This window comes from Cloeon dipterum, chromosome 4, assembly GCF_949628265.1.
Source record: "Cloeon dipterum chromosome 4, ieCloDipt1.1, whole genome shotgun sequence".
Taxonomy (NCBI): Eukaryota; Metazoa; Arthropoda; class Insecta; order Ephemeroptera; family Baetidae; genus Cloeon; species Cloeon dipterum.
The window spans coordinates 5,772,982-5,796,106 of NC_088789.1; the positions used below are offsets into that span (position 1 = coordinate 5,772,982).

The 23,125-nt window shown below is 39.9% G+C and overlaps 4 protein-coding genes across 9 annotated transcripts; all 4 read left to right on the plus strand.

The window, feature by feature from the left end:
* Positions 1-6,739: 6,739 nt before the first annotated feature.
* LOC135942622 (dorsal root ganglia homeobox protein) lies at positions 6,740-9,277 on the plus strand. Its single transcript, XM_065488834.1, has 3 exons — positions 6,740-6,848; positions 7,947-8,281; positions 8,921-9,277. Exons 1-3 carry the CDS (start codon positions 6,777-6,779, stop codon positions 9,063-9,065), a joined length of 552 nt encoding a protein of 183 aa, XP_065344906.1. The 5' UTR covers positions 6,740-6,776; the 3' UTR covers positions 9,066-9,277.
* Positions 9,278-10,792: 1,515 nt separating this feature from the next.
* On the plus strand, positions 10,793-14,026 carry LOC135942458 (FAST kinase domain-containing protein 5, mitochondrial). Its single transcript, XM_065488577.1, has 3 exons — positions 10,793-11,315; positions 11,592-12,128; positions 12,827-14,026. Exons 1-3 carry the CDS (start codon positions 10,926-10,928, stop codon positions 13,910-13,912), a joined length of 2,013 nt encoding a protein of 670 aa, XP_065344649.1. The 5' UTR covers positions 10,793-10,925; the 3' UTR covers positions 13,913-14,026.
* A 280-nt stretch (positions 14,027-14,306) lies between these two features.
* Positions 14,307-17,986, plus strand: Rala (Ras-like protein A). Of its 4 annotated transcripts, none has more exons than XM_065488578.1 (7): positions 14,307-14,541; positions 14,795-14,912; positions 14,971-15,092; positions 16,500-16,586; positions 16,641-16,815; positions 16,959-17,094; positions 17,521-17,986. In XM_065488578.1, exons 2-6 carry the CDS (start codon positions 14,808-14,810, stop codon positions 17,073-17,075), a joined length of 606 nt encoding a protein of 201 aa, XP_065344650.1. In that variant the 5' UTR covers positions 14,307-14,541; positions 14,795-14,807; the 3' UTR covers positions 17,076-17,094; positions 17,521-17,986. The 4 variants fall into 4 exon arrangements, with proteins under 4 accessions (XP_065344650.1, XP_065344651.1, XP_065344653.1 ...); XM_065488579.1 differs by having other exon boundaries at positions 14,798-14,912; XM_065488580.1 differs by lacking the exon at positions 14,307-14,541 and adding an exon at positions 14,687-14,709.
* Positions 17,987-18,804: 818 nt separating this feature from the next.
* Positions 18,805-22,900, plus strand: Ssrp (structure specific recognition protein). Of its 3 annotated transcripts, XM_065489281.1 has the most exons (11): positions 18,814-18,998; positions 19,068-19,253; positions 19,318-19,709; positions 19,764-20,003; positions 20,143-20,271; positions 20,394-20,991; positions 21,105-21,290; positions 22,139-22,285; positions 22,348-22,443; positions 22,504-22,629; positions 22,687-22,900. In XM_065489281.1, exons 1-11 carry the CDS (start codon positions 18,948-18,950, stop codon positions 22,792-22,794), a joined length of 2,259 nt encoding a protein of 752 aa, XP_065345353.1. In that variant the 5' UTR covers positions 18,814-18,947; the 3' UTR covers positions 22,795-22,900. The 3 variants fall into 3 exon arrangements, with proteins under 3 accessions (XP_065345352.1, XP_065345351.1, XP_065345353.1); XM_065489280.1 differs by lacking the exons at positions 22,139-22,285; positions 22,348-22,443; positions 22,504-22,629; positions 22,687-22,900 and adding exons at positions 21,378-21,465; positions 21,514-22,115 and having other exon boundaries at positions 18,805-18,998; XM_065489279.1 differs by lacking the exons at positions 22,139-22,285; positions 22,348-22,443; positions 22,504-22,629; positions 22,687-22,900 and adding an exon at positions 21,378-22,116 and having other exon boundaries at positions 18,805-18,998.
* Positions 22,901-23,125: the final 225 nt, after the last annotated feature.

The window sequence follows — 23,125 nt, forward strand, 5'->3', positions numbered from 1 at the left end:
AGCAGCTCTCTCTCTCTCTCTCTCTTTCTCTCTCTCTCTCTCTCTCTCTCTCTCTCTCTCTCTCTTTCTGTGCACGTCTGTGATGATGAAAATGAAAAGGCCTCTGATATTGAGAACGGCAAAATCAATTGATGCGTATGGTAATCTGGTGGCGCGCTGCCGACGGATGAAAAAACAGCCCGTTTGCGCACCACTAATTTTGTTGGAATAAAAATTCCTTTCAGCAGCGACGGCGGGCGGTATATTGTTGGGGCGGCTCGTGTTCTCCCTCTTGCCGCCGCGCGCACCGAAATGAGTTTTCCCATTCTCCAGCAAAGAGGAATTAATCACAATGGGCACGACGCAAGTGTAAATACATATCCGCGGTGGTCAGCCGCCGTGTGATGAGTGCGGGAGCCGGCTCCATTATTCGGCTCGTCCGCCCCACTGCGGTAATAAAATGCCCAAGCCGATGCATTGGCATTTTGTTTCACTGCTCTCCCCATTGTTTCCTTTCATTATTGCAAGGTGAACCGCAACGCCTGCTGCCCTCGGCATTTTCACCGGTCACGGAATTGGGGATTGCGCCCCTCGCCGCCAACCATATAGGAGTTTGGATTTTATTTTAATTAAAAGAAATTCTTGAACCCATGTACAGTGCTATGAAGGAATGCTTAAGATTATTTATTAACAATAATAAAAGACTAAATGCGCCACCGAAACTGGAAGTCCACGCTCTGTGATTATAGACACGTCACGGGTACCATCGTGTTTGATGTAAAGCAAACATTACCACTGTGAATTGACAAAAGACTCTTTGCTATTTCTCAGATAAGAGAGCAAACTATTTACATTTCCTGAATCGTTAAAAAGAGATATTAGTCTGCCTGAAGCCAGCAAGATGTAACCTTGTTATTTACCTATACAGTTGTACAGCTGTATATATGTATCATTTTCCAGTCTGGAGTTATTTTTAATTTTATTTTATATTCGAACAGTTTCATTGCAAATTTTTAGACCTATACCATTTTATTCTTGAGATTAATGCAGCCTTGTAGAATGCTCTACAACTGCGTGGCATATTTTCAATTTAATTAGCTCTTTTTAAAGAGCTGACCTTTTTTAATTGTGAAAAGCAAATAATATTTTATAACATACGAAAACAGGCGTTTTCAAAAATAATATCTATTGTTAGATATATTTGATTGAAAGGGTTTGAAAAATAATAAGATCATAATAAACTGGGCAGTTATATGAATTACTATTTTTGTTAAATATAAAAGCTTGCAATATTAATTGTGTATAAAACGTCAATTTTGGTAGATACGCTGTTCTAATAAAAAATTACTCTCTGCCTAACAATATTTTCTTTGAGCTTAAAATACTCTTAAAAGAATGATGAGAACAAGATTTTTCCTAAAATATATACATTCGAATAGTGTGAGGTATCAATCCGTATAAAACATATGCACAATTCCACTAATAAAAACAACCCATTTTGCTCCAAAACTCATCAATAGATTATATATAGCCCTATAAGCTTGGGAATATATCAAAAATAAATTATAAATTATTGCACAAATTGACTGGGAAGAGATAACTATTTCCTGAATTAAAAAACTCAGCTCAAGTTGAGAATTAATATCCACAGTAGATTCGATCTGTTCGTCGTGGTATATATTAAAACACAAAACATTGCACCACAGCGAAAAGACGGTCAATTTTCCCACGAATCGGAGTTGGTGGTAGAAAAGCAAGCGGCCTATTTTAACGAGGCGACGTCAGCATCGAGCAGCGCAGTGTATAGCTGAAAAGAGGGTTTATTTAGCATTGTGTGATGAGATGTGTGTTTGTGTTGCGCGGGGTGTTAATACATCGGCGGCTGCGGTGCAACACAATAATTATGTTTTTATCACAATAAAAAGCAGCTTCGCTGCGGTTAATCCGGCGCTCACGTACACAACAAATAATAATAAAGCGGGCGGGCGACACGACACGCCAGGCGCAGCATGTGTATATTTTAGTGTTGACAGCTTGACTGATTAAAATAATAACAATGCATGCGCGCGCCTCTGTGATATTATAATAATACACTGAAATTATTATTTACCGCCGCAATGCGAGAGTGACACATGATTTCAAGGGTCTCTCTCTCTCTCTCTCTCTCTCTCTCTCTCTCTCTCTCTCTCTCGTTCGCTCTCTGCAGCGCGCTACACTGCGTTTGTGCGCCTCATTAGACAATCTCGCGTGCTTCCTCGCTCTCACTCGCTCGCACATACACACAATCCATGCGTACGTGTGTTTGTATATGTGTTAGCTGAAATCACATCTCGCGTCCCCTGTGGTTCCGCACACAACCAAATTGGGGTAAACACCGAATTCCAACAACACGGAAAGTTTTCGATTTTATTGTATTCTTAAGAGGTATATAATATACGGATAACAAGTTTTCATCCTCGCTGATTTCAGAGTTATTTCGATTCGCCTAAACTGGTCGGGTTTAATAACTAATTGAATAATTTTTCATATTAATTTCTCTTTGTAAGTACTGCTGATGAGGACTGTACAAAGAGTCACTGTACGATACGAAAGTGTGTGATGATAATTTATTTTACAAAATTTTAAATTTATTACCCACGTGCCGTCCATGCCTATTTGTTCTATTTAAAGACCAAGAATGAATAATATCACGAAACCTTCCCATGAGCAAACAGTAGTGTACGAAGTGAGAAGTGCAATTTTGCCCGCAACCCGTTTTAATTCAAATTCCCATGAAGCTCAGAGCAGCACGTAAATGTTTATTATCTCAACGCTGTGTGTGTTCGCTGTAGCTGCTGTGTGTTTTTGTTTCGTTTTTCGTGTTGTGTGCGAGTACTGTATTTATTACTCTCGGTGGTAACACAATGAATTTGAATTCTGCGTCTCGTCATTAGCGTGCATTACATGGGTGTGTGTGAAAAGAGATAAACGCGCTTCATTCGAGGCGCACAAAAGGGCTCGGGGCTGATGACGACGGGTGATTTACCACTGCAATTGATATTTTTACACGCGGATGCGCCTCAACACTGCACCAAATATACCACTTTTTCACATTTAATTTGCTTCCAGCAAGAGCAAAAGATTAAAACTCTCTATGCTCACTAGTGTTTGGCATACATGCCTCAAAATGTTTTGCATCAAAACATCCAGATCGAAAATTTTGCAAAGGCTTATTACACTAGTTTTAAAGATCTTTTTTGAAATTGAGAAAAAATACTACAAGGATGATTATACAAGTTTGCTTGTTAATAAAGATAAATGTGTTCTTTACTATTCGACTCTTTATACTAACAGCTCTATTACAAGAGCAAATTTAAGAGATGTCAAAATTTTGTAAACACAATACAAGTTAAAAATTATGTAATAGAGGTGTCAGCCACTTGATATAAGTTGGCGGCTGGCCGGACCGGCTTAGCCGAATTTTTTGCCCGGTGGTGGCGGCTTGCCATTTTCACCGGAGGCTGGCGCGGCTGACAATATTTTAAACATGAAGCTTGATAGAGCTTAACGGCCCGATGGTCCGCAAGCCATTTTTTTCCTGCACTTTTTGATATCTGACACTTTTTCGCCGGCGGCTAGCGTGGCCGGCGCCGCTTAGCCAGATTCACGGCGGATGGCGGCTGCCCACGTGACCCAAAATTTGCCGGCTGGCGCGGCTGGCTGATACCTCAAGTAATTCAAAAAAGAATTAAATTTGTACATTCATGAGAAGCTTAGCGTCGCAATTTCCAAAACACATATGCATTATGTTAAGAAAATAAAAATTATTAAATGTTTTATGACCAAAATATGGATTTTGAAAATTTAATATTTTTAGATTTTTTCGGAAGCTCTGTCTTGTTTGGCGCAAGGTGTAATCTTTTAGGGGGTCACATGGTCTTTACAAATTAGAGTGTGTTAAGTTTGCAAGGCGCTACCCCGAAAAGTTTCCCTTAAACAGTGAAGATTCTGACCCCTCTGTGAGGTGTACAAGGAAAAATCCCCAAGTGAACCAAAACGACCTTTATGTGCCAAATGTGAGTGGAAAGACGTGTGTGTGTAAATAGATATGGTATATGTGTGATGATGAATTTTAAAACTGATCTTGAAAACTATTCAAAAGTCATTGTAGATATTCCGACTTAATTATGAATAAAGGAAAATTCAATTGAATTAAATCTTCATAGGAACTGTTTTTTAGGAGTTCTCTGAAGGTGCGTAAGTTTTCGTTGATGCACAAATTCGGCGTGAGGTCGTTCCACAGGCGGTAGCTTTGAACTTGAAAACAGTTTTCGGGCACTTCAACACTTACAAACGGGGCTAACAGTTTCATTCCGTGCACTCGAGTCCTGCCAAAAGGGTTAACTTCATACACATTGTTGTTACTAAACTAAATTTAAATAGCAGCTTTCTTTATTTTTAAAGGTTATAGTTGTACAGCTTATAGCCCTCTTTCATTAATAATTTTTCCTGGTTTGATTCTTTGTTAGCATGGCTCGGTGTGCATGCAAACGGGAACTAATTAATTAAACCTTACAGGAAAACACGGTCAGATGGAGAAACAAGAGGAGCCGCGTTTGAGGGTCGAATCCAATTACTGCTAATTCATCTCCGAATGCGTTAATTTGTATAGCGAGAAACTTTTGACCGTGCATGCAGACAGATAGAGCAGGGCTGTTGTGTGTGTCTAATTCGCTCGAGTGCTACTTGTTAGCTTAGCGAGTTCAAAGGTGCGATCGCTTAAAATGTAATTCATTTGATTAATCCGATGCGATAAGGGCGCACACAGCAGAAAGCGCTCATATATATCCCCCGCAGGGCTATTCAAATCTCCGCAGCTGCCAGCCGTCACTCTCCTCGGGCCGTGCCAAAGTGATTACACTTGAGTGTGCTTGTTGAATAAACATATCCACGCAGCCATCTCCCCCTCCCCCCGGCCTGGCCTCTAATAACTGCGGCCCCAAATGCTGATTTTATAGCCCTCCTGCTAAACGGACCCGCATGCGGCACTTGTTCCGCAACAAGCACCATTAACTTGATTTACTTTGGAAAATATGAATTTTTTAATAATGAGAGGCACATTTATTTCAACAAAAATTAAATATTCATTTCTCTCTCCATTATTGTCTGTCTGCTGAAGCTGAACCAATAATTAAAATTGGAAAGTTACAATTAGCGTAATGGGAGTGGAAATAATAAGTCATGGAGGTCACAGCTGCTATTAACTGAAAATGGATTTGCAAGAAATCCAGGTCCCAATAACACCACCGAGAGGATAACATGGGGCCCGAGTGACCGCAGAGGCGCTTGGACCCAATGTGGCCATCTTCTCGCGTCCCCGCACCGAGGTCTTTTATTGAAACGCCAGAGATTTGTCCCTAAAGCCGCTGGAAAGGTGCGAAAACCAGCAAGTGGCGAGTCGGTGCCGATGCGCCTCCCATTGAATTGAGCTATTTGAGAATTTCGAGTTACTATAAATTAACCACCGTTTGGCATCTCTGACATTGGGCAGCCAGTATTAGATCCTCGGACAGCTCAAACATCTCCCATTGCTCCTGAGACTGCCTTAACAATGCGAACCAACAGGCTGGTTAAATTATAGAGTAGATGAGGTGGCTTTGAGCTCAAACAGTTGCTCTCCGATAGAGATTATAGGAATATTTACCACGGATTAAAAAGTTTTCCTATAGTTAAATGAGTGAGAATAAACGTGTACACACGTCTTGACAATAAATTAGTAAGATTAAACGTGTTTTTTTTATCAAAGTAAATCAAACCAATGGTTTGTCAGTTAATTAAGACAGCCTTAAATGCTGTTCAAACTGCGCAAAATTTGTACTTGCTATTTGGACATTTAATATTTCTGTAACTTTTGGTAGTAATAAACAGTTTCAAATTAATTTCAATAAAATTGCATTAGCTAACATATATTTAAGAAAAAAATGTTTTTCAGGATCAGTTTTTTACCCACAAATTTCTGACTTCTGACGATGGTCAGTTTAAAATAGTCGATTCAGTTAATCTTGTAAGATAAAACACAGTTTATGAAATATCAGAATTTTTTGTTTATTCTCCATTGTTTTCATTTAAACTGTCATGAAAAAGGTCGAAGAACTGAAATTTACCAGTCTACGCCTCGGATTTAACAGCCACACTACTTTTGTTTTGTGTGTGTGTGTGTGTGTGTGTGTGTGTGTGTGTGTGTGTGTGTGTGTGTGTGTGTGTGTGTGTGTGTGTGTGTGTGTGTGTGTGTGTGTGTGTGTGTGTGTGTGCTGCGCGGAGACAATTGGCGACAAGTGCGTGGCCACTTCGGCAAAAAAGCTGTGCAGACGAGCCGAGTGAGTGGCGCGCTTGGGTGCCATTGTGCGTGGCACTCGTCGTCGTCATCACTCTATTAGGGTAACAGCCCTATTGTCTCTGCCGCGCTCTTTCTATTGAATCTCGTTTTTAATTATACGCGCGCACTCGAATACGAATTATTTTCCGCGTCGGTGGAGGGCAACGAGATGTCGTTGGAAGAACGAGAGAAAAAACTGCAATGAAATGATATGAGAGAAGGTGTGCGCGAAAATTACTCGGCGGGGCGCGCACTCAGGGGGATGCTTTAATGTGATGATGCATAAGAATAATCGAATTCACCCCCTCATTGGCTAATGTGGCGATTGTGAACTCTCTATTTGCCGAGCATCGCCCCGCCTCTATATTTGCAAAGGCGGTCTTTGGGGGATGATATGAACCTGCCGCTTGATCATCCCCGCATTGTTCGCGCGGCAGCCACCATGGCAGGACCGTTCTTGTCTCCCCTGCCAGGAGATCTCCTCTCCGAGTATATGTTCGGACGCAGACGGCAGGTAATCATTTCAATCACTAATTATAATGCTTTATACGTATATAAATTAATTTTTATCAGATTAAACGAGCAAAACTCCAAATATAAAAAAAATCTTAGGGCTTTCTGTGTTTACTATCTATAGGTTGAAAATATCCCAATATTTTGAGTAGTGAAAATTAGCTGCATTAGGTGAAACTAATTACCACATTGCTTGCTTTTCGGGACCACGCAGGAATTACGTTTCAAAATTCAATTTTCTCTTCACCTAAAGCTTTTTACTTATCAAGAAATGGTGAAATCCCCTTAAACAGGGATATTTGATATTAATTATGTTTATATTAATTATTTTAATTTTTCTACATTATTTTGAGGAAATACATCCCAATTAAAAAAGGTTGAAAGGTACTGTAAACTGCTTCAAACTTCTTCAAAATAAACCGTTAGCAGTTGAAGTCCTATCAGAATTTTTTTAAAATAACAAAAAATAAGCCTTCTACAAAAGAAAGGAAGTAGAATGATAATTAAAATCCCAGAATATTCCTGTTGTCATATTATGAAATCCATGTGGATTAAGTTCAATTTAAAACGCACTGTACCATTTTTAGGCTTGTTAGCTTTTCATACGATGAACAGGTTCCTCCAACTTGATTTCGCATTCAATTTATAAATTAGGAGTGTCTCCGTCATAAAAAGCATATACTATTGGAAAGATCTCAAGCTTAAGGAATCGAAATTTACATGTAAAAATTGTTGAGTGATTTCAATTTGCAATTAAATTAGTAAAATCTGGAATCTGAACTTTTGTTGTAATTATCTTGGTACTATTTTAGTTAGTATAGCGTCGGTAGAGTCAAAATTTGTAAACCAGTAAATTCAAAACTTATCGCTCACTTCAGCCAACAGTGCAAATAATTTTTAATTCTTACCCTCTATATTAAAGATCTGTAGGCCTGGACTAATCCTCTTAAAAATACATATTTAAAATATATGTGTCTCCGAAAAGGAAAAAAATTAAGTTCCAATAACAGATCTATTTTGCCCAAATTTAATCTTAAAATTATTTGTGATTGGGAAAAATGGTATTAAAATCTCTTCCATGGCATTCTGTTCTTGGCAGCAACGACGCAACCGGACGACATTCACTCCACAGCAGCTGCAAGAGCTGGAGGCGCTGTTCCAGAAGACGCACTACCCTGACGTGTTCCTGCGCGAAGAGGTGGCCCTGCGGATCAACCTGTCCGAAGCGAGGGTGCAGGTGTGGTTCCAGAACCGGAGAGCCAAGTGGCGGAAGCAGGCGCGCCTCCAGCTCCTGCAGGATGCCTGGCGCATGAGGTGCCTCGGCCTCGGAGCGCCGCCCCTTCTGCTTGGACAGCCGCCCCCGGGGGCGGCCGCCGAGAACGAGCCCACCAACCTCAGCAACAAAATCGTCGACAACTACAGGGTACCTCAAAAGTGAGTTGTGTGAGAAAAGTTCCTCTATTTACATTCGGTAACTCTTGAGTTACAATTAATTTTTGTTAAATAATTTTATAAAAAAATTATTTCTTCAACGAAGATGAAGTCTTCATATTGATTTATCTCTCAAGAATGCAACAAACTATGAGTCAAAATTAGTTCCCTCGATAAAATTGAATATTTTTAAAAATTGATCATTTTCCATTGTTGTTTGTTTGCAAAACAATTAGACGGGAATGTGAGGTTGGATTTCTTTTTCTAACGGGAAAATTAAGATGAAATAAAACCAGATCAAATTGAGCTAAAAAATGAGTTAATGGATTAGAGTATAGCCTTAACAGAAAAGCCATAATTTTAAACATATGGGGAAATCTGCCAAATAATGTTAAATGGACTTTAAATTTTAATATCGTCCCGTCTAGGTATTTTTCCAGGCATGCATGTGAATTAGAATTAACAATGAAAAATGGGATCTGATATTGTTGATCCCGAAAGTTGATACTGCGTGCCTCGTAATTTTCCATGCGCTGTATACCTTCAATTAATTAGACCAACAAGCTAATAACATGTTCTTTAATTTATAAATGTGATTTAATTAGCAACAATTTTAACAGGATTTTTTTGATTGTGTTGTAGGCCAATTTGCGGCTACCCGTCGCAGCACACGGCCACGAGCAGACTTTCGCCAGCGCAAGCGACGTCGAGTGACGAGGAGGACGCGGTTGCCGAGAGACTCAAAGTCAGTCCCGCTCCTCCGCCAACCACAGTGGTCTCCACCTAATTATGTTGCGTGTGATCTCTTTGGGTATAAAAACAGACGAATCCCCTCTCTCTGCTATTCAATCGACTGTATAGATGTACAATAATTAATTAGGCAAGCGAATCAAGTTGACTAGTGATTTCCACATTAAATTTGTTTCTTTGTCCACTCTTACCTGGAATATAATGTATATCAAAATGTAAAATAAATGTTTAAACGTAATATAAAGCGGATTTGTCTGACCCAACTCCCCCTGCGTCAAACCGAGCTATGCTGTCCGCCTGTCAATGAGAACAAGCGGGTTGCATACACCCCCGAAAATTGCAGGCGCACACCACGCCTCTTTTTATATCCATTTTCTGACTTTCCGAGTACGAAGTATTAATACACTTCTTTGCCGACTTTGTACCGGCGTGTTAAAAAACATTCACAAAATAATAGCATGCCAAGAAGAAATGATCGTATCGATAGGTACAAAGCAATTTTTAAGACGTGGAGGTGGAAATAACAATGACGGAAGTCTTGAGGGAATTGGAATTTTACTGAAAAAGTTAAATAAAAACATTTTGATGATGATTCTGTATATTTCGGGGGTTTAAATGTTCTATAGCTAGATTCCTCCATATTATCACTCAAATAATTTGAACCTCCAACAATTTCTTGAACTTAAATGAATTTGGTTATTTTTAAATGATAGTTTATGAAGCTCTCAACAGAGATAATCGGTCCTAAACATTAAAATCGGCTACAATCGCTGTGTACAACTCTAATTAGATTTTAAATATTGTCACCTGTAGAATTGCCACGATTTTCCAAGACATTTTCAAATTTTCAAATTAGGATATCAAAACTTTTATTGTTAGTTTTATAGTTGAGCAAATAATGCTGCCCTTTTAGAACAATACAGCTAACATTTTTATTTAAAATACTCACTCAGAGATTCTGATTTTAACTAAAGTGATTTAGGGCATTTTTTTATCATGTCTCTAATTCAGAGCACTTTTAGAACCTCCCCAAAGTGCCCCAAACTGACGTTAAATTTAGCTTGAATCATATTTAGCTATATTGTTTTTTTCAATAACCTCAAACAATATATTTAAATAAAAAAAAAATGAATTGCTCTACTCTCTGTGCGGAAAATTAATTCTGGAACGGCGATAGCTATAATAGTGAAAAATATATGAGGAAAAAATGGTACTGTTTGGGCCCCGCATGACTAAATAGCAGTACTTGAATAATCTCAAAAAAAAAAAAAAAAAAAAAAATCGTGCGCTATCAGCTACAGAATTCTGAATCAGAAATGAGAAATTCCGGATGTTTTTGGAGATCGTCGCTGATTAATTGCTCACTTAATGTGGTTTATAAAATATTATCTTAAATATAAACGTGCCTTTGAATCAAAGTTTTGAAACTTAAGAATCCATTTTTTATCACACCTTACAGAGACACACAATGTAAGTTGAAAATTGTTGCAATTTTTTAGATTCGATGATTCATATATAAATAAAAGCAATATTTTATTTCCATTTTGTACGCTAACAAAACCTAAGGAGAGTAGAGAGTCTCTACTCTCCTTAACAAAACCTAACTTAAGTCACGTAGCCGAGACTGGTAACATGTAAAATGTTGAATTGGATTTTCTCTATTCAACACATAGATGTTATTTGGTTTGATCGCGCACGGTCAACTCACAAGTCTGCGTCGATGCGAGGGGCGTGGAAAATCTCGTGACGTCACGGATCCACTTGTAAACAAAACACCACGCGGCTGGAGCCAAAGCCGCACAACCATCGTTTTTCTGCTTTTAAGTTGTGATACAAGTGAACATGTTGTTTTAGTTCATATTTTATACATACAAACTCAGCAATATAGCATCCAAAGATGATTACCAGAGCCTTGCAGAGACTGATTGTGAGCTCGCGGGTGGCCCTCACGTTGAGGGCACCAACGACAAGGGCCATCCAGTTGCCGGTGCGGTTGAGGCTCATGCACACTAGTCGTATCGTTTTGGCAAAGATGACTTACGACAACGAGAACATCACCTCGCACAGCTTCCTGGTCAGGGATCCCAAATACCAGGCCACCATTTCTCCTATTTCAAAAGACTTTTACCTGCCCCAAAAACCACTGATCAGCGACGAGTTCACTGAGAAGCTGGCCAACAACCAGTGGCAGGGCGACACAATCGTCGACGAATTCGTCAGAATCTCCTACTTCGTCAGAGACCAAGGACTGGACATCCCTATTTCAGAACCTTGCTTTGATACTTTGGTAAAGAAAATACAAATTTATTTTCTACTCCCATTAGCAAAGGGTTGTTCCCCGCAAGGAGATTATTGGCGTCTGATCAAGTCTTGCCTCTCAAGAAAATAATTTTATTTAATTCAAATGATTCCTTGAATCTAACTCCACCCTTTATTTCCCTTCAGTAGCTATAAAACTTCTTGCGTAATTCTAACTCTACCACTTTTAATGAAAATAAAGAAAAATGACAATTTAATGAAATTGTAAGTGTGACTGTAAATAATAATAATAATAATTTGGCAGGTAGCAGAACTGATAAATGCGTCTCCATCATTCACCTTTGAGGAGCTGTGCAAGGTGCTGTTCTGCCTGAACATGTGGCCGCCGACCAGCTCAGTCCAATCTCCAAACTTCAAGGAGCTGTGGTTACAGCTAGACTCGGTGTGCATGACCAAGTTTCGCGACTGGTCGGTGCCGCAGCTGCTACTCGTGATGGACCACTGGTACCAGTTGTCCCTGCTGCGCATCGGCAAGTTTGGTCGAGTTGCCTGCCGCAAGGCCCTGCGTAACTACAAGAGCCTGTCCTCGGCCGAGCTGGTGCAGATGCTCTTCTATGTCAACGTGAGGAGGGTGTTCCCTGACATAGAGGTCGTTGGGCTGCAGGTGCACCTGGAAAAGCGCATCTCGGCGCTCAGCATGGAGGAGGTTGGCGTCTGCGCCATGGCCTTCTTCAAGACCAAGACCAGGATCGTCAGCTTCAACCTGATGGAGATGATTCTCCGAAAGCTCATCTCCAATGCCGATACTGCTGAGTCTCTCACTATTGGCTGTATTGCAAAGGTAATTCGAGACATGAATAAAGCAGGGCTGTTCAGGAGGTCTGGCCTTATTTAATAGTTCTTATTTGTCCATAAAAAGCTCACATTTTCTCTCTGATTCCAAATGAACGTAACACAAGATTTTTTGTTCCCACCAACTAGCATAGTTTAAATTGCAACTGTAAGCTGTTAAATTTAGACTTTTTGAATAATACCAATTCTCTAAACAATTTCTTAATTTTGTGGTAATTCCTCAGCAACTTTCTCTTGAGAGCCACTCAGGAAATTTAACTAGAAAAATGGCCTCCAATCGTTAATCTTATATTTACTCCTGCACACATTTTTCTTTTATATAATGCAAAGGTTTCACAGGAGTTTGACTTAAAGAAGCAGTTAATGCGTAGTTGCCAGAATTTTTAACAATTAAAATAATTTATTAGCTGGAAATTCATTTGTGGGTTAATTTAAAAAACTTAGAGGTGTTTCATCTTTCATGTTGAATTTATCTTTTTATTGAAACATGTCGTGAAAAATAAAATTAGAACTTCAACCAAGAAGGACAAATCCAATTATTTCTCCCATCATCAAAATAGCCTACCTAGAATGAAAATTTCCAATCATAAAAATTTTCCTAGTCTGATATCTTTTAAAATAAGATAAAAATAGTTAATATGATAATTTTGCAATAAAATATTTTTATAATGATTTTTCCTTTTTCAGATTATCCGAATGGGCTTGCATATTGGTCTGGTACCATTGCTCCTCCAGGTGTTTGAGGCCTTGTACCCCAGAGTACAGAGGGGTGATCTGAACAGTGTCGCCAAGCTGCACCTTGTGTTGGCCGGCACCAACGTGCAGGTCTTCCACCAAGGACTCTTGTCCAGCGTCACAGAGAGTCTGCTCAGAAACATCAAATCGATCAGACTGAAAGAGTTGGAGAGGCTGGCTTTGACTCTGCAGATGTTCAAGTGGCCCAAGGAGGTGCCGGGCGTCACGGACGACCTCTACAAGTTCATCATGAATGAGCTGCACTCTCCGGAGCGAGAGCAGGAGTGCAACCAGTACCCGAGGAGCTTCACCTCTCTGCTGCACTACCTCAGCGTTGCCGGCCTCTACGACTACAAGCTGGCGGACAGGGCTCTCAGCCACGAGTTTCTCAATGTCATCTACACACCTTCCGTCAAGGACTCTGGCTTTGAGATCCTGTCTCTGGACGTTGGGCTCGAGGTCGAGTGTCCTGACTACCAAGGTGCCAGACTGAAGCAGAAGTCCAGATCGGTTTTGTCCAAGGAGATCAGTAAGAGCCCATACTACTACCGCGACTTTAACCAAACCATGGACAAAGGTTCTTATAATGACAAGAAACTGAAGGAAGTCGCGCTCACCATGTCAAAGATCATTGGCCCCAGCTGGGAAAGCAAAATGTACATTGGACACCTGCTGCCCAATTTCTTCTGGCCTGATATCGCTTTGAAATTCAGTGAGGACTGTGAGAGCTTTGAAGACTTCCCCAGTGATTTTGATTTTCAGTGGCCAGGTGTGATCAAGAAACCGGACAGCCCGAACTGGGCAGTAGTGGTTTATGCGTGCAGGTCTTTAGTTGTCAGGGGCGACGAAAACCAAGTGATTGGTAGTCTAGCCATGAAACTGAGATGGCTGGAAAAAGTAGGATATAACTGTATTCTCATACCAAATTTAGAATGGCCTGAAAATAGAGATGATCAAATTGACAAAATTGAGTCTTTGTTAATTAGTTGCCGGAAATCAATTATGAGCAAAAGGCAGCAAAACGTTCTGTTAAATTAGTTTCACGTGTATAAATAACTTTTAGAAGAATTCATTTATTTCATTTAATTAACAATTCCCTCGATTATTTATGCCTGGATATCATTTTATAATAAAAAATATTGGTTAACTGAATGTCATTGTATTCTCTTTAAAGTACTAATACTTTGTTTGATTGATTTTTATTCATGAAAAAATCCTCAAATTATTTTCATGTCGCAATTTAAATATTTTTATAATCCTCTCCATTTTTCAATATTGCATTAAGAAATGTAATTTTTTCCACAAGATAAAATTAATTGTGATCACAAGATAAACTTTCAAAGTAGAGTGGACTTTGGCGCGTAAAACATTCCAACTGGATGACGTCACAATAGAGTTGTAGGTGGGAGAGGTGGGATATATTTTCATTTACAGTCGTCTCTGGTGTCTTGGTCTTGTCCTACTCACTCACGGGCGTCGAAACCTAAACGAAAAGACTGCATGGTGGATATTATTAATTAGCGGCGAACCCTTGTCCTTACAATTAGCCATACTGTGCCGATCGCCAGTGAGCCTGTGTGCGATTCGGAGGCAAGAAAGCGCGACGAGTAACAGGCGGATCCGCCAACAAAGAAGAGCGTTGACCCTCGATCACAGCGGTTTGACAGGTATGATACACAAATAACATTTAACTAGCAAATATTGCGCGAATGTGGAGCTCAAAGTCCGCGCTGCACATCCTGCCTGGTCGAAGAGCTATCATTTCTTATCGACTTCCTCAGCGTTGATGAGTCAATCGTAGTCTTTTCCTCGCGTCGAGTTTTCGCAGTCGATCAGTTGAGCAATATGGATGGGCGTGACTCACGTCTGGCCTGTCAATTAGCACTGTAAATACTAAATTCCCGTCTCACTTGTTGCCAGAAGATCCGCAAAGATGTCCAAGAAGCCAGCGGTGCAGCCGGCGCTGCACAAGGTCATCATGGTGGGCAGTGGAGGCGTTGGCAAGTCAGCTCTTACCCTGCAGTTCATGTATGATGAGGTCGGTATCGTCTATTCGCATCTCTCCGTCTTATGACTAATACAATAAAAATTATTAGTTTGTCGAGGACTACGAGCCCACAAAGGCGGATTCGTATAGGAAAAAGGTAGTGCTGGACGGTGAGGAGGTGCAGATCGACATCCTGGACACAGCTGGACAGGAGGATTACGCAGCAATCAGGTGGTTATACATCAATGATTTGTTGTTGTAGAGTGAAGCCTGAAAAGGGCACTCCAGCCTTGGAGACGAAGGCTAGACAAGTGCATGCTTTAGTTATGTTGCTCTTGAAAATACCTTAATGTGATTCTCGCATCATAACATTATGCGAATAGCTCCAAGGGATGTTGAATCGTAACAATCAGCTATTTTACTTGGCTCTCTTCTTAAGGGATTCACATTTAAAATATAGGAACCGCTATTATAGAAAAATACCTGTAAAAGCTGTAGGTGTGTGCGACCTTTTGAATAACAGAGATAATGATTTTTGCATCAATTAGGCTTTTGCATATTATTAACTCCCAACCAAAAATTTATTAATAATTGTCTCCGATGCCTCAAGTTTTATTTAAGGTTAGAAAATATAGCTGGAGTTAAGCCATTCAAAATGTATAAAAAAATCAATTTTTTTGGATGCCGTTTTGAGCACATTTAAATTATTTTTAAATCATTAATACTGTGGTTAAGCCCATTTTAAAATTATACAATAACAAGCATCTATTACGATAGTAATATATAATTTAATTTTTTAAGTGGCGGAGCTCATTGTCAATCCCTTCATAATAATAAGTAGACTAAGTAGTGTATATATATAAAAGTAGTAATTGTTGCTATATGCCTGGAAATGCCAGTGGCCAAAACTAGTAGAGCAGGACAATTCTGTATAACAGCATAATGGAGGAGGGTGCTTATATTTTCAACTAGAAAAATAAGTGTTTCGCAGCTATTTCCACAAGATGGAAAACGATAATATAGTCTTATCTCTAATGATTCATCAAAGATAAAAATGCATTCCCCATAATTTATATCATTCTTATCGATAATTGGATTGATAATAAGTCAATTCATCAATATATGTACTGACAGTGTTGTGCTAATCACGCTGTTGAATATCTGCTAACGTGATTTAGGAGATACACAATTTGCTCATTCAAAGCTTGAATTTTTCCTGGAATTTTGCATTGCTCAACACCCAAATTTAGGTTTTAGAGGGCTAATTTTTGGTTCAGGCTTAAAGTAAATTTTCAAAATTTTGGTGCTGAAGATCGTAGCACCTTCCTAATTTTGCATTTATATGTATATTGATTTCGGATTTTTATATTATCTAGTATAATTATCCCATCCAAAAAATTGATCAATAATTGCGTAAGTTTTCTTTTAAAATTTCTTATGTTTAATTTGGAAATATTATTATTGTTGTTTGTCTGTTTATTCTCACCGTAAACCAATAATGACGAATATAAAGTGCAGGTAATTAATTGCCTCATTGTTTATTCATTCAATTCTTAGGGTCATGTGATTTTTGTTAAATTACGGCATTTAATTTCTGAGGAGGAAAAATGCTAATTTATTCACGATCGTGGTTTGCAGAGATAACTACTTCCGCAGCGGTGAAGGCTTCCTTTGCGTGTTCTCCATCACAGAGCACGAGAGTTTCCAGTCGACAGAGGAGTTCAGGTAATTACTGCGGCGTGGGAACTTGCGAACCGCGTGCTAACTGTTGTGCCTCAGGGAGCAAATCTTACGAGTGAAAAATGATGACAACATTCCGTTCCTGCTGGTGGGCAACAAGAGCGACCTGAAGGAAAAGCGGAAGGTTAGCCTGCAGGAGGCGACCTCGCGGGCGCAGCAATGGGGCGTGCCCTACGTCGAGACGTCGGCCAAGACGCGCGAGAACGTGGACAAGGTGCGTTTTCATTTTTGCTCGTTTTATATTTCGGTTTTTCGCTTCGTTCTTGCTGAGTGTTTTGTTCGTTGACGGCTTTGCACGCGAGGCGCACTCAAAAGTGAGGACAGCGGCAGTCAGAGCACTCGTGGTTGGTGTTACAGGTCTTTTTCGACCTGATGCGGGAAATAAGGTCGCGCAAGATGGAGGAGAACAAGGCCAACAACGGCAAGGGCAAGGAAAAGTGCAAGAGGAAGAAACGCAAATGCACCATCTTGTAGAGCCGAATCCCCAATCTAGGTGTGCTGCACGTCGATGCTTTCTTTACAATCTTGTTGTTGTGCTTGTGGGCCAGCTCTGACTTTACTCTTTCATCACTCACCATTTTCTAGTTTTGACTTTTGAGCTAACAATTCATTAATACACGGTGGGTTCTTCTTGCCAATCTGCATTCCAAGGTAGGAAGTCAAATTACATTTTTTTAGCTATTGTAAATTAGAAATACGCATAAAAAACTATCGGAATGGATTTTTTAAATTCTGCACTCGCATAACCTCTGGTGGAGGCATTTTTTGCCAAGGTATCTTCTATCTATGGACTAATCAGTGCCTTTTTCATTACAAAGTTACTATGGTGTTTCAATTGTTAGAAAACTGAAATTAGCTGGCTATTTTCGTTACAATTTTACTGCGAAAATTCTCATTGGCGTACATGTTTCACTCTCAGGTGTTTTGTGAGCTGCTACAGAAAATTGCCAAGCGCAAGGCTGCTGAAGAGGTGACCAACAACAAGGAAGACAAGGCCACCAAAAAGTGTTGTGTTATTATGTGAAAGAAAAATCATTCCCCAATGTACTGAAATCGCATGCGCCTTTTTTTCTACAAAGCAACATCGAGACAACCGACGCATTTCCGGCAATTCAACAGATATTTCACTGTTCTTTCAACCAAATCTTGGGGTCCATCAAATGGAGCCTTGCTTTACACTAATTTTCCACTTGTGTACATATGAACCCTCTATGATTTGTAACTTATTTTTAATAGGTTTGTTTCGCACACTCAAAATTTTAATGTTGAAAGAAGCTTCCTCTGTAATTACGGCTAAATCAACTGATTTTTTATCACTTTATCATATTAATATTATTTATATTATGTAATAAGATATCTGATTTATTAAAAAGTTGTAAAGTAGATCTGATGAGCATTATTTCTCAATTGAATTAACCAAAGTAAAGAATTAACCAGGAATAGAAAACATGAAAATTAAGTAAAAGATTTCACATTACCACTACAGGTGTGTGTAACAAATAATGGATCATAAGGGAATTCTCAAAGGTTTTCAAACTAAAATAATATAATGTGTGTTTCTCCACATTAATGATATGAATGCAATGGATTTTATAAAATGGAACGACCATTAAAAATTAGAGCTCTTCCCAAAGGAAATTATTCCGGAAAAAGTAGGTCTAAAGATTCAAATGTAATTCTCTTAATGCTCTTTTACATAAGTTATAAAAGTTGACATAATATAAATGCATTAAATATTATTGTTAGACGAATCGTAGAGTCCTATTTTTTAATTTTTGCCAATTTAAAAATATTTTCATTATAATAGCACTGTTATTCTCAATTGAAATAATATTAGAGCACAGACGACCCATGGCATGTTTCCACCATGCTGAAAATAAGAGAGCTTCGCCTTTACTTTCTAATGTTAAAATCAGAAACGCGCTCGCGCTTCTCCTGTGTAAATTATGGCGCGCTTTTCCAGCATCGGTAACCTCATAAAAAAACCAGTTATGTTTTTTGTCTGATTTTCTTTTTATTTGAGATAATATTTGATATATTATTAAGTAATATATATTAATCTTAAAATCAATAAAATTACAAATTTATAAGTAATCTCGAGATATTTTTCGTACGTATTGTGAGTAAAGTTGATATTGTGTTAATGTTGGTTAAACTGCGATAAGGAAGGGGAAGGAGAAGCATGGTGGTTATTTAGTTTCAGCAGTAAATATTACTGAAGTGACCGGCAAATAATCTTTTATATTTCCATATTTTCTGGATTTTTGTCAGTACATTCACTGCGAGTTGTGAGTACGAACACAAAGAATTGTTATAGATTTTCCAATCAATTTGGACGAAGTCAAAATGGATTTCCTCGAATATTCGGAAATCCAAACCGAAATTAAAGGAGCCATTGTAAGTCACTTGGAGTTTTGAATTGCATTTTCGTTTATACTTCATAACTCGTGATACTCTTATTTACAGACACCCGGAAAGCTTAAATTTACAGATCAACATATAATTTTCAAAAACAGTAAGACTGGGAAAGTGGAGCAGATCAGTGGCTCTGATGTTGAAGTTGCCAACTGGCAGAAACACGTCGGTTGCTGGGGAATCCGTCTTTTTTTGAAAAATGGCAACTTGCACAGATTCATTGGCTTCAGAGAGCAGGTAAATGATTCGATAATTATCACAATTGCTGACCGGTAAAGTGATATATTAATTTGCCAAACAGGAGCAGGAAAAGCTAGCCAAGTTCTTCAAGAAGAATTACGACAAGGAAATGCTAGAGAAAGAGCTCAGCCTGAAAGGCTGGAATTGGGGCACAGCCAAGTTTCTTGGTTCAGCCCTGAGCTTCGACGTGGGCAATTACACAGCTTTTGAGGTTCCTTTGAACAACGTGTCGCAGTGCACAACTGGGAAGAATGAGGTCACCCTCGAATACCACCAGAACGACGACGCGGCAGTCAGTCTTCTTGAGATGCGATTCCACATCCCCTCGAGCGAGCTGGCCGGCGATGACCCTGTCGACCAGTTCCAGCAGAATGTAATGAATAAAGCCAGCGTCATCAGCGCGGTTGGGGATGCTGTCGCGATTTTCAGAGAAATCCAATGCCTCACTCCTCGGTTTGTAAAAATCAACTTCTAATTTCCATTTTTATAATTTCATTCCTCTTTCAGTGGTCGCTACGACATCAAGGTGTTCCCCACTTTTTTCCAATTGCACGGCAAGACTTTCGACTACAAAATCCCCATGTCGACGGTGCTGCGACTGTTTATTTTGCCACATAAGGATGGTCGGCAGATGTTCTTCGTGGCTTCACTAGATCCCCCCATCAAGCAGGGCCAGACCCGTTACCACTTCCTTGTCTTCTCATTTGGTCCTGATGAGGAAACAACTATTGATCTGCCAATGTCTGAGTAAGAATTCTATCCTATTAATTGTAATATTTCTTTGAACATCTGCCCTTAAAATATGCAAAAACTAAATGTAATTTATGATTATGCTACCTTACCAAGAAATGGACAGATTGAAATAATTTATTTTGGTCTTTTGCAGGGAAGAGTTGAAGGAGAAATACGATGGGAAGCTCTCCAAAGAACTGTCAGGCTCAACCTGCGAGGTTCTCAGCAAAATAATGAAGTGCATGACTGGAAGGAAAATAACTATGCCTAACACATTTGTCGGGTGAGATACTGATATTTTAATTTTGACAATTCTTTTCCTTCTACCAACCTGTTGGAGGCATTGTAACTGTAGTAACATAAAAAATCATGGAAATGAAATCTGACAAAGTATGAAAATTTCAGTCACTCTGGCACACCTGCCGTTGGCTGCTCATACAAAGCGGCTGCTGGTTACCTGTACCCTCTGGAGCGAGGCTTCATCTATGTTCACAAACCGCCAGTGCACATCAGGTTTGAAGAGATCATGAGCGTCAACTTTGCTAGGAGCGGCGGAAGCACAAGATCTTTTGATTTTGAGGTGGAGCTCAAGTCAAGCATCACGCACACGTTCAGCAGTATTGAGAAAGACGAGTACACAAAGCTGTTTGACTTCATCCAGAACAAGAAGCTGCACATCAAGAACAAGGGCAAGGCAGACAAGCCTAACTACGCAGACGACTTTGGTGACTCCGACAAGGAGGACGCGCCGGACGCGTACCTGGCCAGAGTCAAGCGGGAGGCCAAGGAGCGCGACGAGGATGACGATGATGAGGAGGATGAGTCTGAAGACGAGGACTTCAAGCCCACCGAGGAGCAAAGTGACGTCGCAGAGGAGTTTGACAGTAACGTGTCCTCAAGTGACTCAGACGAGGACAGCGACGCCTCAGAGGGCACCAAAGAAAAGAAGAGGAAGGAAAAGGAGAAGAAGAAGGAAAAGAAGGCCAAGAAAACAAAATCTGTGGTTTGTTTGAATTTTTTAATCTCACTCTTAAGTGACCTTTGATATTCACTTCCTCTTTTACACCAAATTGAATTTTCAAAACGTCCGACCATAAATAAAACTTGGTGTTGCAGTCTGAAAAGCCAAGGAAGAAGAAGGAAAAGAAGGAAGACGACGGAAAGCCAAAGAGGCCTATGTCTGCCTACTTCCTCTGGTTTAATAGCAACAGGGAAAATATCAAGAAGAAGTACCCTGGAATCTCCGTTACGGAAGTGGCTAAGAAGGCTGGCGAGATGTGGAAAGAGCTCACCGATAAATCGGTGGGTACCCTGCTTTTGTTGTTGGTGGAACGTTTACTGTGTGTAGTCGCTTGTTGCTTTGCATGAAATTTGCTGTTATAATTCAAGCGGGAAGACAAAAGACTGATTAAGGCTGATCGCATGCGGATGTTGAAATGCCAAGAATTTCTAGCTAGGCATAGGCAAAGCAGGCTAGGTAAATTTCTGTCCAGACTAGGACGAGCCGATCCGATCTCAGTTTCAGTTTCCCTAGGCCAAGCTAGCTGCAACTTAGATTTTGGCGTTGCCAAGGAAAAGGAAAAGCCGGATTTTTCCATTAGCCCTGTTGATGATGACTCTGAGTCTTCATGGAGCGGCTTGTCCCTGGAATGTTCTGATTTTGACAGCATCGACGAGGCTGACGTGATCGCTTCAATGCAGGCAGAGAAGGAGGAAAAAGAGCTGCGTGAGAAAATCTTAGCCGAAATGCAACTCAAGACCAAAATGAATGGAGAGACATCGGCGAAAAATACAGCTGTTGTCGCTCCCGCGATCAGACCCTTGGATCTCGGCCCCCAGCTCTACAATAGTCCGCAGTTGCAAGTGCCCAGATACTTTCGTGCGCCGTTCGTGCCGAATCCAAACCAATTTTCTCAACCCTTTGCTCGCGTCCCGTGGAACTATCCTGTTTATAGACCCTATTTCTTCTATTGAGCTGATTTGCTGCCTGATTTGCATGTTTATTATTTTCTATTTCAGAAATAGAAGGCTGTTAACATTTTGTGTTGAAATTTATCAGAGATTTTGATAAAACGTTTTTGCATGCACGCTTTGGTGTTTAATTTTCGCACTTGACTCTGGCTTTATTTTTGGAAACACGATAATTCCAGGAGTGGGATGAGAAGGCAGGCAAACTCAAGGCTGAGTATGAAGAAGCAATGAAAGAGTACAAAGCGGGTGGCGGTGGTGCTCCCAAAAAGAGCGGTGGCAGCTCAAGCAAAGCCTCTGCAGCGTCTAAGACTGTCTCCCCAACCAAGGTACGAAGGTTGCAGATTAGCGTGCGAGATAATTAGTTAATTTGCATCTCCATTGTCTTTAGTCTGGATCCGGTGGCGGCTACAAGAGCAAGGAGTACCTGTCTGATGACGACGACAGTTCTGACGAGGAAGGAAAGAAGGCGAAGAAGGGCTCTTCGGTGAGCAAACTTTGAATCAATGTATTTAATTGATATTAACTAATATATTGAAAACTTAAGAAACCTGCCGCCAAGAAACCAAAAAAGAAAGCCTCAAGCGAGGAAGAAGAGAAGTCTGAGGATGGGAAGAGCAGTGATGATGACAAAAAGAAGAGAAAGAAACCAGCACCCAAGAAGGAAACTTCAGTAAGCAATAAATTTTTTAAATTGTGATAATGTGGTCTAACTTAATCTTATTTTTAGAAGAAAAAGAGCAAAAAGGATGAGAGCGACGAAGAAGAGCTGGAGGATGAGGAAGAGATTTTGAGCTCGCCGACTGCCTCAAGCGAGTCAGGCGATGACTCTGATTGAAATCGCATTTCTCTTACTTGGAACCAATCTCGTTTTAAGTTCTACCACTTAATTATTGCTTAAATAAATTTTTCCCGAAAAATCCATTGTATTTTTAAGTTACTGATTTCCTTGTCTCTCTGTTAATCAAATAATGTTACCCGCGACCTCTTAAAACTTGCTAAACAAGAAAATTACTATCACTCTCTACGTCCTCGTTGCAATTATTTAATTATTGCAGAGCATTTTGAAAGTATCAATATTAGAGAAAGGGTTTAAAATTCGCGGCTTAGCTCTATAGCTGTTCAGCTCAACGCCACACCCACTTGTTTACATTGCTGTGGACCACTAA

What these genes read in the sequence shown, in the direction of transcription:
- LOC135942458 (XM_065488577.1), top strand. Translation starts at nt 10,926, where the DNA reads ATGATTACCAGAGCCTTGCAGAGACTGATTGTGAGCTCGCGGGTGGCC. An exon ending in AACCTTGCTTTGATACTTTG is followed by an intron (nt 11,316 to 11,591) that starts GTAAAGAAAATA and finishes ATAATTTGGCAG; the next exon opens with GTAGCAGAACTGATAAATGC. An exon ending in CTATTGGCTGTATTGCAAAG is followed by an intron (nt 12,129 to 12,826) that starts GTAATTCGAGAC and finishes TTCCTTTTTCAG; the next exon opens with ATTATCCGAATGGGCTTGCA.
- Ssrp (XM_065489279.1), top strand. Translation starts at nt 18,948, where the DNA reads ATGGATTTCCTCGAATATTCGGAAATCCAAACCGAAATTAAAGGAGCC. An exon ending in TCATTGGCTTCAGAGAGCAG is followed by an intron (nt 19,254 to 19,317) that starts GTAAATGATTCG and finishes TTTGCCAAACAG; the next exon opens with GAGCAGGAAAAGCTAGCCAA. An exon ending in ATTGATCTGCCAATGTCTGA is followed by an intron (nt 20,004 to 20,142) that starts GTAAGAATTCTA and finishes GGTCTTTTGCAG; the next exon opens with GGAAGAGTTGAAGGAGAAAT.
- LOC135942622 (XM_065488834.1), top strand. Translation starts at nt 6,777, where the DNA reads ATGGCAGGACCGTTCTTGTCTCCCCTGCCAGGAGATCTCCTCTCCGAG. An exon ending in TGTTCGGACGCAGACGGCAG is followed by an intron (nt 6,849 to 7,946) that starts GTAATCATTTCA and finishes TGTTCTTGGCAG; the next exon opens with CAACGACGCAACCGGACGAC. An exon ending in AACTACAGGGTACCTCAAAA is followed by an intron (nt 8,282 to 8,920) that starts GTGAGTTGTGTG and finishes ATTGTGTTGTAG; the next exon opens with GCCAATTTGCGGCTACCCGT.
- Rala (XM_065488578.1), top strand. Translation starts at nt 14,808, where the DNA reads ATGTCCAAGAAGCCAGCGGTGCAGCCGGCGCTGCACAAGGTCATCATG. An exon ending in TGCAGTTCATGTATGATGAG is followed by an intron (nt 14,913 to 14,970) that starts GTCGGTATCGTC and finishes AAAAATTATTAG; the next exon opens with TTTGTCGAGGACTACGAGCC. An exon ending in GAGGATTACGCAGCAATCAG is followed by an intron (nt 15,093 to 16,499) that starts GTGGTTATACAT and finishes CGTGGTTTGCAG; the next exon opens with AGATAACTACTTCCGCAGCG.